Below are 12520 nucleotides of genomic sequence, written 5' to 3'. Positions count from 1 at the left end.
CCCCACTCAAGTCTGTAGCTAAACACCCGTCTTTGCAGAGCCTTCCCTGGCCAAGCACCTCACATCCTCAGTCAATGCTGCCTTGTACTCGCCTAGTCTTCCCCACATGTCCCTGCACTAATGAGCCTTTGGTTTCGTTTTACTGCCTTTCCCCCATGTCCCCCTTTCCCTACCCCCCAAGAAAAGCTTCCTGGGGCCCGGAAGCAAACCTGCTTGCTCCCCTCATCCTGGCATCTAGGTCAGTGCCTGCCCCCTTTTCAATGATTAGTAAACATCTGATGACCCACAGCCTAAATGGCCAGCTTTCTCAACTTGGCCAAAGTGGGTTAGCTGTGGCTCAGCCTGCCACCCTCACGGCCTAGACAGCAGCCACAGAACTATTTTAAAAACTCCCAACAATGGAAAGGAGCTTGTGCAGCAGGAATTGTATGTCCACAGGCAGACCACACCCTTGCAAGGGCTCTGAATACACCGTGAGCAGCTGAAGGTCAGCATGTGAAACGTCTTTTCTCAAAATCCAACCCCAGTGGGCTGGCGCAAACGCAGGACCCAAGCATTGCAGGGGAGCTGCGAGTGGGGGGCCGAGGTCCCTGGGGAGGAGGCCCGAGCAGCCCTAGGGCACTAATTGGTGGCAGCAGGCTGAACCCTGGTGGGGCAGCCTGGTGCACCCACTGTGCTCCGGTGCTGGGGAGGGAGCTACGTGCCCAGTAGAGCGTGTGTGTCCTGGGGTCACCGCTGGACCCCAGAGCCGAGGACAAGGTCTCACACTTAGTGGAGGCACAGAAGGGCCACCCATCCTGTGCTGGGGGCCTGGGTGCTCCATTAGTAAGTGCCCAGAGCTTCACCATGGGCGGCTCACCCTCGGGACACCACCCAGTAGCTGGCACACAGCAGGCTCTCAATGACACTTGCTGGTCCCAACAGCCCCAGTACCCCCCCTTCTCCTCCTGTGACTCCCTGTATCTCCCCAACTCCACACCCTGACTTGTACCCTAGATGGTTCTTGTCCTTTTTCTTTTTCTCTTGGGGAGGGGCTGTCCTGGTACCTCAGGATGCTCAGCTGTACCCCTGGCTCCTCCCCACCAGATGCCATAGTAACTGGGGGAGTTGTAAACAAACAAAAATGGGGGCAGGCAGAATCACCCCTGTTGGAGCCACTGATAAGAACTAGGGAATATGGAAACCAGAGCTTCCAGACCACCTGTTCTGGAATCACCTGGGGCGCTGGTCAGAAATGCAGATTCCAGGAAGCTGAGGGGCAGCCTGGTGGGGCCTCCGGCTGTTTGTAATAAGTGGCCCCAGGTCCAGGACATTCTCCCGGGGCCAGTCTGGAAACACCGCCTCACGCTCCTGCCCCACCAGGGTTCAGCCTGCTGCTCACGTTATACCCAGGGCTGCTCTGGCCTCCTCCCAGGGCCTCAGCCGCTCCCACTCCCAGCTCCCCTTCCCTGGACCAGGTGGGCCCTCACCATTTTCCAGCTTCCTCGGCCTCTCTCCTGAGATCCTGTCCCTTTAACTGCGCCTGGACCCGCTCCAGGACCAGGTGTCTGCCTGCAGGGGCTCTGGCCTCTCCTGCCCCGCACAGTTGGAGGCCCGCTGGACAGAACATGCTTGAACTCTCACTGGGTGGCGAGCAGGGCTTATGTGATCCCAGCTGCTGCCTCACAACTCAAGTATAAGATCTCCCCCCTCTTACAGATGTGGAAACTGAGGCACAAAGAAGCCAAATGCCCTGAGCACCCACCAGTCACGCAGCTGGCCAAGGAGGGGTCAGACCCCAAGGCCAGCGCTCCGGACTGCTGCGTGCACTGCCCTTGTCTGGGGCCAGAGGCGCCCGCCCAAGCTGCAGGGGAGTCCGAGCCAGTGGTGCTGGGGGCGCAGCAGCGGGTATCTGAGCCACCCAGCAGCGGCCAAGGGCAGGGCTCGGGCACCCACCGTGTCGCTTACCTTGCTCCGGGCCTCGGGCGGCGGCGGCGGCGTCCCGGGCCCCAAAGGCGCGCAGCAGCGAGCGCACGGGCGCCGGCCAGCTGGCGCGGCCCCCGCCCCGGCCGCGCATCCCGCCGCAGGGCCGCTCGGGGCTGCCTCCGCAGGGCCACCCTGCACCGCGCGGAGTCGGGGCTGCGGGAAGCGCCGGCGGGGCGAGGGCGCGGGGCTAGGGCTGCGGGAGGCGCGGACCGGCTGGGCGGGGCGGGGGCGGGGCCGCTACAAGAGGCCAGCCCTTCCGCCGGGCGGGGGTGCGGAGGGGCGCCGCCGTGACCTTGATCTCCCCGGACCCGAGCCCGCGCTGCAGACCGCGATGCGGGACCTCAGTACCAGGGACGTTCTGCGACGTTAAAGGGACAGCAGAGCCGGAGGAGAGGCCGCCGGTTAACCACGTTGTAAAGAGGCTGGCTAGAGCCGCCGTGGGCCCCTGGGCCCCTCACTGACCTCTCTGAGACCAGCGCTCTCGGTGTAACATGGGCTTGGGAGGGTGAAAGGAGGTGCTCTGAGCCTGGCCCTGCGTCCCGCGCAGGAGCTGCCTGGGTGCCTTTACTAACTGCCACACATGCGTTCTCATAAGCAAGTGATATGTATGTTTCCTTTTTCAAAAACAAGATAAAACAGAAATATTTAGCTTAATGAGGACGGTATGTGGGACCAGCCAGCTCAAGAACGAGGGCTGAGCCAGCCGCACCCCAAGTCCATTGAGCGCTGCCTCCGACAATAACCCCTCTCCAACCACTGCGTGGGGCCTCTTGGGTCCCGGAGCTCGCAGCCTCTGCTGACTTGGATGCAGGGTCTCTGGCCTGAGACGGACTCAGTCAACATCACCGAGTGTGACCATAGACTGCCCGGCTCAGTGTGGCGGGCACAGGTCCTCAGAGCCCAAGGGACAGCACGTGCTCCGCCCCCCACCCCCCTTCTCTGAGCGCTCTCTAGGGCAGCTCCTCTTAGGGTCCCAGGATCCTCCTGTTCAAACCCCAGCAATCCCGCCAGCAGCTGCGGCATCTTGTCCGTCACACGTGCAGAGTGCAGGCGGCCAGGAGGGAGGAGCTGTCCATGGCCACGTGGCGCTGAATGCAGCGCTAGCACTTGGATATCGGGCATCCTACCCACCTGCAGCCCCCCTGGCCACACCGCTCAATCATCTTCAGAACTTCGTACCAATAGCAACGACAATGGTGAACAGCTAACACTAGGTGGCGCTGAGCCGAGCACGCATTCACTTAAGCTTGCTGGCAATTAGAGGAGGCACAATCATCCCCACCTCACAGATGAGAAGATTCAAACTCCGGGATAGCAGGGATATTGTCATGTCCACTGCTTTGTCCCCAGCTTTATCCTATTTCCTCCTCCATCGGATCTCATGGGAGATACTATGATTGTCCCCCACTTTTTAGAGGAGGAAACTGAGGCTCAGAGAGATGAAGTAACTTGCCCTAGGAAGTTAGGAAGGAGTCAGGATTAAAACTCCAGTCAATGTCTCAGTACCTTTGCTCTCTGCCCAGCCCAGTGGGCACTCCCTGGCGAACTCCTACTCATCCTCAAGACCCAGCTGAAACATCGCCTCTGCTCGGAGGCCTTTCCTTCAGCCTTCTGCATCTCCTCCCCATGCATTTGGCTGCCCCATGTACTGCTATACCCCTCTGTTGGTCACGTACCACATCACATCCGGTCCCACGCGGCTACCCGTGCTTCCCTGTGCTGGGGTTGTAGGTGACAGCATTGGCCCCAGACACTGCCTTCCCGGGCGGGCACACTCACAGTCAGTGAACATGTTTTGCAGCCTCAGTCCTCCTCGCTGGTAACAAAAGTTGCAGTTTCCTCTGGGTAGTTTCCTCCCCAACTCTGGTGGAGCCAAGGCCCCTCCCTACTGCTGGGGGTGGGATTGTGACCCAGTCTGACCAATCAGTACAGTCCATGCTTCTGTTCTCAAAGACGGTTCAGGAAGTTGGTCTATGGAGGCTCAACTATTAAAAATCCTCAGCACCACAGAGATTTTGCCTCATGGTAGACATCCAATAAATGATTAAGAAGTAAGCGTTAAAAAGTGGCCACGAGGATAGGGGTGCTGCTTTGGCGCCATGGGGTATACCAGTGAATTGTTCACTTTAAAAATGTTTAATTCCATATGATGCGATTTACACCTCAATACATTGTTTTAAAAAGAAAAGCAAGCTCTCAAAAAAAGTCACCACAAGTTACTCAGAATGGCTGGGATGATGAACAAGAAGGTGGAATCTGGAGAAGGCACACTGAGAAATTGTGTGTATGTGTGTGTGTGTGTGTGTGACTGGGTGAGTGTGAACAGTGTGTGTGTGAGTGTGTGTATATATGTGTCTGAGTGTGAGTGTGCGCATGACTAGTGTGTGTGAATGTGACTGTGTGAATGTGGGTGGTTGTGTGTGAGTATGTGACTATGTGAGTATGTGAGTGTGTGTGTGACTGTGAGTATGTAAGTGTGTGTGTGCTGATTATGTGCAAGTGTGTGTGTACACTGTGTATGTGAGTGGAGTGTGAATGTGAGAGTGTGTGTGTGAGCATGTGTGTGAATGTGTGTGCAACTGTGTGACTGAGTGTGGACATGTGTGTGAGTGTGTGACTATGTGTGTGTGCGCACCCCTCTCCTGGTGTCTCAGGGAAACCTGTGTTCCCTTTAGAAATCGGAGACTCTGCACGTCCAAGCCCGAGTCAGAAGCAATGAAGGCTCTGGGGCTGAAATGCTTGTTTTACCTCCCAGTGCCTCTAACTCCAGGAACTGGCTCTTGGCCCCAGCCCCTCCTGACCCCTCACAGGCCCTGAGATGGCCTGGGGCAGGCCCAGCACTGTGACCAACCCGGAGGGGACTTTTCGGAAAGCAGTCTGTGCCTCTGCAGAAGCCTAGCCCCATTGCACGCCCGCTCTGTTTTCCTCTCTCTGCACCATCCTATCTCTCCGGGTCATCATGAGCCTAAGGCCCCACTTGGACTCTCATCTCCTTTGCTGCTGAGTTTGTGAATCTCTTTAAATGGCCCCTACACACAGTCAAACAGCAAAAGGGTAACCAGACAGCAATGGCGGCCATTCTGTGGAGCCTACTGTGGCTGTGTGCTGGCCCTATGTCCCCTGTCATGGGCCCCGCATGCCCTCGCTTCTCAGCATCTTACAGAGATGGACAGGGGTTCAAGGTCACTGAGTGGCCACAGGGAAGGATTCCAAGGCCCTACTGCTCTGGGGTGAGCTTTGCCTGCAGCTGAGGGATACTCCACTACTCTGTCTTCCATCCACTTGCTGATTCAGGTTAAGGGTCTAAGCCCACCACTGTCCCCTTGAGAAGTTTTGGGGTGAGCACAGTGGCTCAGCTCTGGGAAAAATCTCTCAGAAACCACATTGTTTCCAGGAATCTGAGACTCAGGGAGTGGTCCGGGCGCCCTCCAGTGGCCACTGGGGAGCGTGCAGCCAAGCTTGGGCAGGGTTCCCAATTCCTGGAGGCACATCTGAGAGGTTGAGGGTGAGGTTGGCAAGAGCCCACAGTGATCGCATGTAGGTGCTGGGTCCCCTGAGTTTTCTAAAACTCACCCAATTTGGCATTCTAGTCAACACGTGTCCACATTTCTGTTCATATACAATCAACATTTCCTCTGCTCTTCCTTTTCCACTGTATTTCAAGTAGGACCTCAAGCTTCCTCAGAACCTCACGGGTCTCAGGTATATGCCACTCGTAGGTATGTACTGGTATATACTCAAAGGGAGTGGAGACATATGTACCCAAGAAAAGGTTAATGGCTGTTCATAATAGCCCCACAGTGGAAGCAACCCAAATGCCCACTGATGGATGGATGGGCAAGTGAGATGCGATCTATCGTGCAGTGGGATAATGATGGACAGTACAAGGGACCCGTGCTGATGCACACCACAGCATGACGAGCCCTGACCACACAGCTAAGCGGCAGGAGCGGTCACACAGAGCCACACAGGGCATGAAGGCATTTATACAAAAGGTCCAGAGTAGAAATAGGAAGTTTGGTCTCTGATTCTCTCCTCTTGTCTGTCCATCTCTCTCCACCTCTGTTCTAGCCTTTCCCCCACTTCCCACCCAGAGTTTGCACCTCCTTTCCTGAAGTTGATGCAGTCCATCCAGGGGTGCCTTCTCATGCCCCTCACCCCCAGGAGGCTCCAGGAGGTTGTGATGGATGAAATAGTCTAGACCCCTGTGGGTTCTCTGTCCCCTGCTTCCCCAGGCCCCTCCTCAGACTTGCTTCTCCTTCTTTGTACTGATAGGAAGATGCCCCCAGCTGGGGTTTGGGGGTAGCAGCAAAGGTGGGGGGCACTCTTTCCAGGCTTTCCCAAAACTTAGAATCAGCCATTTCGACCACATCCTCTGATGGCTTGAGTGCCCCCCAAAATTCCCACAACTTGCTGCTCCTATCCCCTGAATGTCCCACCTCAGAAAGCCCCACCCCCTGTCTGAGCATTGCCAGGAGCCTGTCCTTGCTGGACTGAGCTGCTGTCTCGGGCTCAGGCCTGCCCATCACTCCCTTCCTGACATCTCGAAAGGGGTGGTCCCCCAGAAGCCAACTAGGATGGGGGTACCCAGAGTCAGGAGGAAAGAGGCAGGAAGGAAGCAGATCGTGTGCCCTATAAACTGGGCACCCGAAAGGGCAGAGGGGGTGCTATCTCAATGACGGCTAGGCAGCAGCGCACAGGGGTTGTCCCCAGCAAATTAGGACACGTGGTCACGCCAGGTATAAAGGGCTGAAAAGGCAAAGGACTCATCACCACCTTCCATGTCAAAGATTTACCCAGTGGCCCTGACCCCCCTGGCATGTGGTCATCTGCAGGGAAGCCTGGGCAGCAGCAAGAAGTGAAAGACTTGAACCCTCAAACCCTCGGGGCTGCTGGGGGAGGGGTAAGATGGTGAGGAGGAGAAGGACCAAAACATTCACAGAAACCAGAGAAACAAACAAGCCCCAAGAGCATCTGGGTTACTTGCCTTTCCCCCAGATGTTTTTTGTTTTTTGTTTTTTTGTTTTTTTGTTTTGTGTGTGTGGTTTTTTTTTCAATAGTCAGGAAGCTGTAAACCCCATCAGGTTTCCCTCTAGTGCCCGTTGGAAGGATTGCAGCCGAGTGTCTCCATTTTCCCCCAAAGAGGAAGTGTTGTGACTTGCTGATGGTGGGCTATAAAAACAGATCAATACACACATCGTGTCTATTAGAATCATTTTTTATTTCAATTTTAAGGGATTTTCTAGTGTACTTCCTATTAATACAAAAAGTCGTAGGTAGATGACAGATGAGATGGATTTTAAAAGCTTTATTTTAAGAGCTTCGATGTGAAGGACATGGCAGGCGTGTCTCCAGACTTTACATAAGCCCAGAGCAGGGCCAAGTGACCGGGGAGGACACGCGTGTGCTCAGGACTTGAGGGTGGGTGGCCTGGGCCTCCCTGGCCCGTTTCATTCCTGTTGCCTACCCTCCTCACCCTCTGAATGAAAGGGGAGCCTGGGGATGTGATGAGAAAGAGCCTGTGTTAGGCAGGGGCCAGCATGGGAGACTGTGGAAGGTCTTCCAACGAACGCTGCTAATGACTCGGATTTCATAAGGAACACAGAGGCCAGAAGGTCGGCTGCATGCCTGTGTGTTGGTGCCATGTCATAGCTGACAAGGTCAGACCAGAAGTGACCATGGAAACCAGGAGCGTCCTGTGACTTTGGAAGCAAGCAGGCAGTTAAGAGATGCTTGGAGGACCTGAGCCTGCTCTCTGAATGGAAGACTGATTAGGGATTGCTGGCAAGGGCAAGAGAAGAGAAGGGGGCGGCGGGGAAGGTCACCCATAGAATCTGGTCTAGGTGGACACACAATGTCCAGGTCCATGGGACAGGGCAGTGTGAAGGTGTGAAATAGTAATAATAAAAATGGGGCAAGTAGATAGTGAAATAATAATAATAATAATGATAATACACTAAAAGAAACAATATTGACCTGGGTCGTCCTTTCCCTTGGCTTTTGTCTGGTTACTCTGCTTTTTCTTCCTTGAGTTCCTGGCTCTGGATTTCTCATAGGTGTCTGTCTTCAGGTATCTGTCTGCAGGTGTCTGTCTGCAGGTGTTTGCAAGTGTCTGCAGGTATCTGTCTGCAGGTGTCTGTCTGCAAGTGTCTGAAAGTGTCTGTCTGCAAGTGTCTGCAGGTGTCTGCAGCTGTCTGTCTGCAGGTGTCTGCAGCTGTCTGTCTGCAGGTGTCTGCAAGTGTCTGTCTGCAGGTGTCTGTCTGCAGGTGTCTGTCTGCAGGTGTCCTTCTGCAGGTGTCTGTCTGCAGGTGTCTGTCTGCAGGTGTCTGTCTGCAGGTGTCCTTCTGCAGGTGTCTGCAAGTGTCTGTCTGCAGGTTTCTGCAGCTGTCTGTCTGCAGGTGTCTGCAGCTGTCTGTCTGCAGGTGTCTGCAAGTGTCTGTCTGCAGGTGTCTGTCTGCAGGTGTCTGTCTGCAGGTGTCTGCAAGTGTCTGTCTGCAGGTGTCTGTCTGCAGGTGTCTGTCTGTAGGTGTCTGTCTGCAGGTGTCAGTCTGCAGGTGTCTGTCTGCAAGTGTCTGTCTGCAGGTGTCTGTCTGCAGGTGTCTGTCTGCAGGTGTTTGCAAGTGTCTGCAGGTATCTGTCTGCAGGTGTCTGTCTGCAAGTGTCTGAAAGTGTCTGTCTGCAAGTGTCTGCAGGTGTCTGCAGCTGTCTGTCTGCAGGTGTCTGCAGCTGTCTGTCTGCAGGTGTCTGCAAGTGTCTGTCTGCAGGTGTCTGTCTGCAGGTGTCTGTCTGCAGGTGTCTGCAAGTGTCTGTCTGCAGGTGTCTGCAGCTGTCTGTCTGCAGGTGTCTGCAGGTGTCTGTCTGCAGGTGTCTGCAAGTGTCTGTCTGCAGGTGTCTGTCTGCAGGTGTCTGTCTGCAGGTGTCTGCAAGTGTCTGTCTGCAGGTGTCTGCAGCTGTCTGTCTGCAGGTGTCTGCAAGTGTCTGTCTGCAGGTGTCTGTCTGCAGGTGTCTGTCTGTAGGTGTCTGTCTGCAGGTGTCAGTCTGCAGGTGTCTGTCTGCAGGTGTCTGTCTGCAAGTGTCTGTCTGCAGGTGTCTGTCTGCAGGTGTCTGTCTGTAAGTGTCTATCTGCAGGTGTCTGTCTGTAAATGTCTGTCTGCAGGTGTCTGTTGGCAGGTGTCTGTCTGTAAGTGTCTGCAGGTATCTGTCTGCAGGTGGCAGCAGGTGTCTGTCTGCAGGTGTCAGTCTGCAAGTGTCTGCAGGTGTCTGTCTGCAGGTGTCTGTGTGCAGGTGTCTGCAAGTGTCTGTCTGCAGGTGTCTGTCTGCAGGTGTCTGTGTGCAGGTGTCTGCAAGTGTCTGTCTGCAGGTGTCTGTCTGCAGGTGTCTGCAAGTGTCTGTCTGCAGGTGTCTGTCTGCAGGTGTCTGCAAGTGTCTGTCTGCTTGTGTCTGTCTGCAGGTGTCTGTCTGCTTGTGTCTGTCTGCAGCTGTCTGTCTGCAGGTGTCCGCAAGTGTCTGTTTGCAGGTGTCTGTCTGCAAGTGTCTGTCTACAGGTGTCTGTCTGCAGGTGTCTGTCTGCAGGTGGCAGCAGGTGTCTGTCTGCAGGTGTCTGTCTGCAGGTGTCTGTCTTCAGGTGTCTGTCTGCAGGTGTCTGCAAGTGTCTATCTGCAGGTGTCTGTCTGCAGGTGTCTGCAAGTGTCTGTCTGCAGGTGTCTGTCTGCAGGTGTCTGTCTGTAAGTGTCTGTCTGCAGGTGTCTGTCTGCAGGTGTCTGTCTGTAAGTGTCTGTCTGCAGGTGTCTGTCTGCAGGTGTCTGTCTGTAAGCATCTGTCTTCAGATGTCTGTCTGTGTCTGTCTGTAAGTGTCTGTAAGTGTCTGTAAATGTCTGTCTGCAGGTGTCTGTCTGTAAGCGTCTGTCTTCAGGTGTCTGTCTGTAAGTGTCTGTCTACATGTGTCTGTCTGCAGGTATCTGTCTGCAGGTGTCTGCAGATGCAGCACAGCGACTCCATGAGCAATTTAATTTTTGTTGTTTAAATTTTATTTTATTGTTAAAGTATTACAAATAGTAGTACATATGTCTCCTCCCCGCCCCCCTTTGACCTTCCCTCGGCTTCCCCTACCCCCCCCACATTCCCTCACCACCACCCCCGCCCCGCCGCAGTGTCTTGCGTCCATTGGTTATGCTTATATGCATGCATACAAGTCCTTTGGTTGATCTCTTACCTCCCCGCCCCCAGCCTTTCCACTGTAATTTGACAGTCTGTTCAATGCTTCTCTGCCTCTGTATCTTTTTGTTCATCAGGTTATAATGTTCTTTATTATCCATAAATGAGTGAGATCATGTGTTATTTTTCTTTCACTGACTGGTTTATTTCACTTAACATAATGCTCTCCAGTTCCATCCATGCTGCTGCAAATGGTAAGAATTCCTTCTTTTTTATAGCAGTGTAGTATTCCATTGTGTAGATGTACCATAGTTTTCTAATCCACTCATCTGCTGATGGGCATTTAGGCTGTTTCCAAATCTTAACTATTGTAAATTGTGCTGCTATGAACATCGGGGTACATATGTTCTTTCTGATTGGTGTTTTTGTTTTCTTAGGATATATTCCTAGAAGTGGTATTACTGGGTGAAATGGCAGTTCCATTTTTAATTTTTTGAGGAAACACCATACTGTTTTCCACAATGGTTGCACCAGTCTGAATTCCCACCAACAGTGAAGGAGTGTTCCTTTTTCTCTGCATCCTCGCCAACACTTGTCATTTGTTGATTTGTTAATGATAGCTGTTCTGACAGGTGTGAGGTGATACCTCATTGTTGTTTTCATTTGCATCTCTCGGATGATTAGTGACTTTGAGCATGTTTTCATATGTCTATTGGCTTTCTGAATGTCCTCTTCCAAAAAGTGTCTATTTAGATCCTTTGCCCATTTTTTGGTTAGATTGTTTATCTTCCTTTTGTTAAGTTGTATGAGTTCCCTGTAAGTGTTGGAGATTAAACCCTTATTGGAGATAACATTGGCAAATATGTTCTCCCATGCAGTGGGCTTTCTTATTGTTTTGTTGATGGTTTCTTTTGCTGTGCAGAAGCTTTTTATTTTGATGTAGTCGCATTTGTTTATTTTCTCCTTAGTCTCCCTTGCCCTAGGATCTGTGTCTGTAAATATATTGCTACGACATATGTCTGCAATTTTGCTGCCTATGGAGTCGTGTAGGATTTTTATGGTGTCCTGTCTTACATTCAATCCTTTAGCCATTTTGAGTTTGTTTTTGTGTATGGTGTAAGTTGGTGGTCTAGTTTCATTTTTTTTGCATGTATCTATCCAATTTTCCCAACACCATTTATTAAAGAGGCTGTCTTGGCTCCATATGCTCTTGCCTCCTTTGTCAAATATTAATTGAGTATAATGGCTTGGGTCAATTTCTGGGTTCTCTATTCTGTTCCATTGGTCTATATGTCTGTTCTTGTGTACCAGGCAGTTTTGAGAATCATGGCTTGGTAATATAGTTTGATGTCTGGTATTGTGATCCCTCCAACTTTGTTCTTCTTTCTCAGGATAGCTGTGGCTATTCGGGGTCTTTCTTTATTTCAGATGAATTTTTGGAGAGTTTGTTCTAGATCTTTGAAATATGCCATTGGTATTTTAATAGGTATTGCATTGAATCTATAGATTGTTTTAGTTAGTATGGACATTTTAATGATGTTGATTCCACCAATCCATGAACATGGTATGTTCTTCCATTTGTTTATGTCTTCCTCTATCTCTCTTTTCAATGTCCTATAGTTTTCTGAGTATAGGTCACTTACTTCCTTAGTTAAGTTTATTCCTAGGTATCTTAATTTTTTTGGTGCAATGGTGAAAAGGATTTTTTTTTTCATTTCTCTTTCTCTGAGTTCATTATTGGTGTATAAAAAGGCCATAGATTTCTGGGTGTTAATTTTGTATCCTGCTACATTGCTAAATTCATTTATTAGGTCTAGTAGTTTTTTGATGGAGTCATTGGGGTTTTCTATGTATAGTGTCATGTCATCTGAGAATAAGGACAGTTTTACTTCTTCTTTCCCAATTTGGATGCCTTTTATTTCTTCTTCTTGTCTGATCGCTATGGCTAGTACTTCTAGTACTATGTCGAATAGGAGTGGTAAAAGTGGGCATCCTTGTCTTGTTCCTGTCCTTAGGGGAAATGGGTTTAGTTTTTGCCCATTGAGTATGATGTTGGCTGTAGGTTTGTCATATAGGGCTTTTATTATGTTGAGGTATGATCCCTCTATTTTCATTTTGCTGAGAGTTTTTATCAAGAAAGGGTGTTGGATTTTGTCAAATGCTTTTTCTGCATCAGTTGATATGATTATGTGATTTTTGTCTCTCAGTTTGTTTATGTGATGTATCACATTTATTGATTTGCGGATATTGTACCATCCTTGAATCCCCAGAATAAATCCCACTTGGCCATGGTGTATGATCTTTCTAATGTATTGCTGGATCTGATTTGCTAGAATTTTGTTGAGGATTTTAGCACCTATGTTCAACAAGGATATTGGCCTGTAGTTCTCTTTTTTTGTGG

The 12520-nt window shown here is 51.4% G+C and overlaps 1 protein-coding gene across 2 annotated transcripts in view; it reads right to left on the bottom strand.

Moving 5' to 3' along the window:
• Positions 1 to 2184, bottom strand: part of PHACTR3 (phosphatase and actin regulator 3) — a 157554-nt gene extending 155370 nt beyond the window's left edge. Inside the window, exon 1 of one of the 2 annotated variants that reach the window (XM_080684765.1) lies at positions 1948 to 2184. In XM_080684765.1, the coding sequence (XP_080540891.1) occupies positions 1948 to 2056 (109 nt within the window). In that variant the 5' untranslated portion in view covers positions 2057 to 2184. The remainder of the gene's footprint in view (positions 1 to 1947) is intronic. The other variant, XM_080684763.1, reaches the window with a different exon arrangement.
• Positions 2185 to 12520: the final 10336 nt, after the last annotated feature.

Source organism: Plecotus auritus (assembly GCF_963455305.1).
Source record: "Plecotus auritus genome assembly, chromosome: 8".
Taxonomy (NCBI): Eukaryota; Metazoa; Chordata; class Mammalia; order Chiroptera; family Vespertilionidae; genus Plecotus; species Plecotus auritus.
The sequence above is the reverse complement of the archived record's forward strand: the minus strand, read 5'-3'. Positions and strand labels throughout refer to the sequence as shown.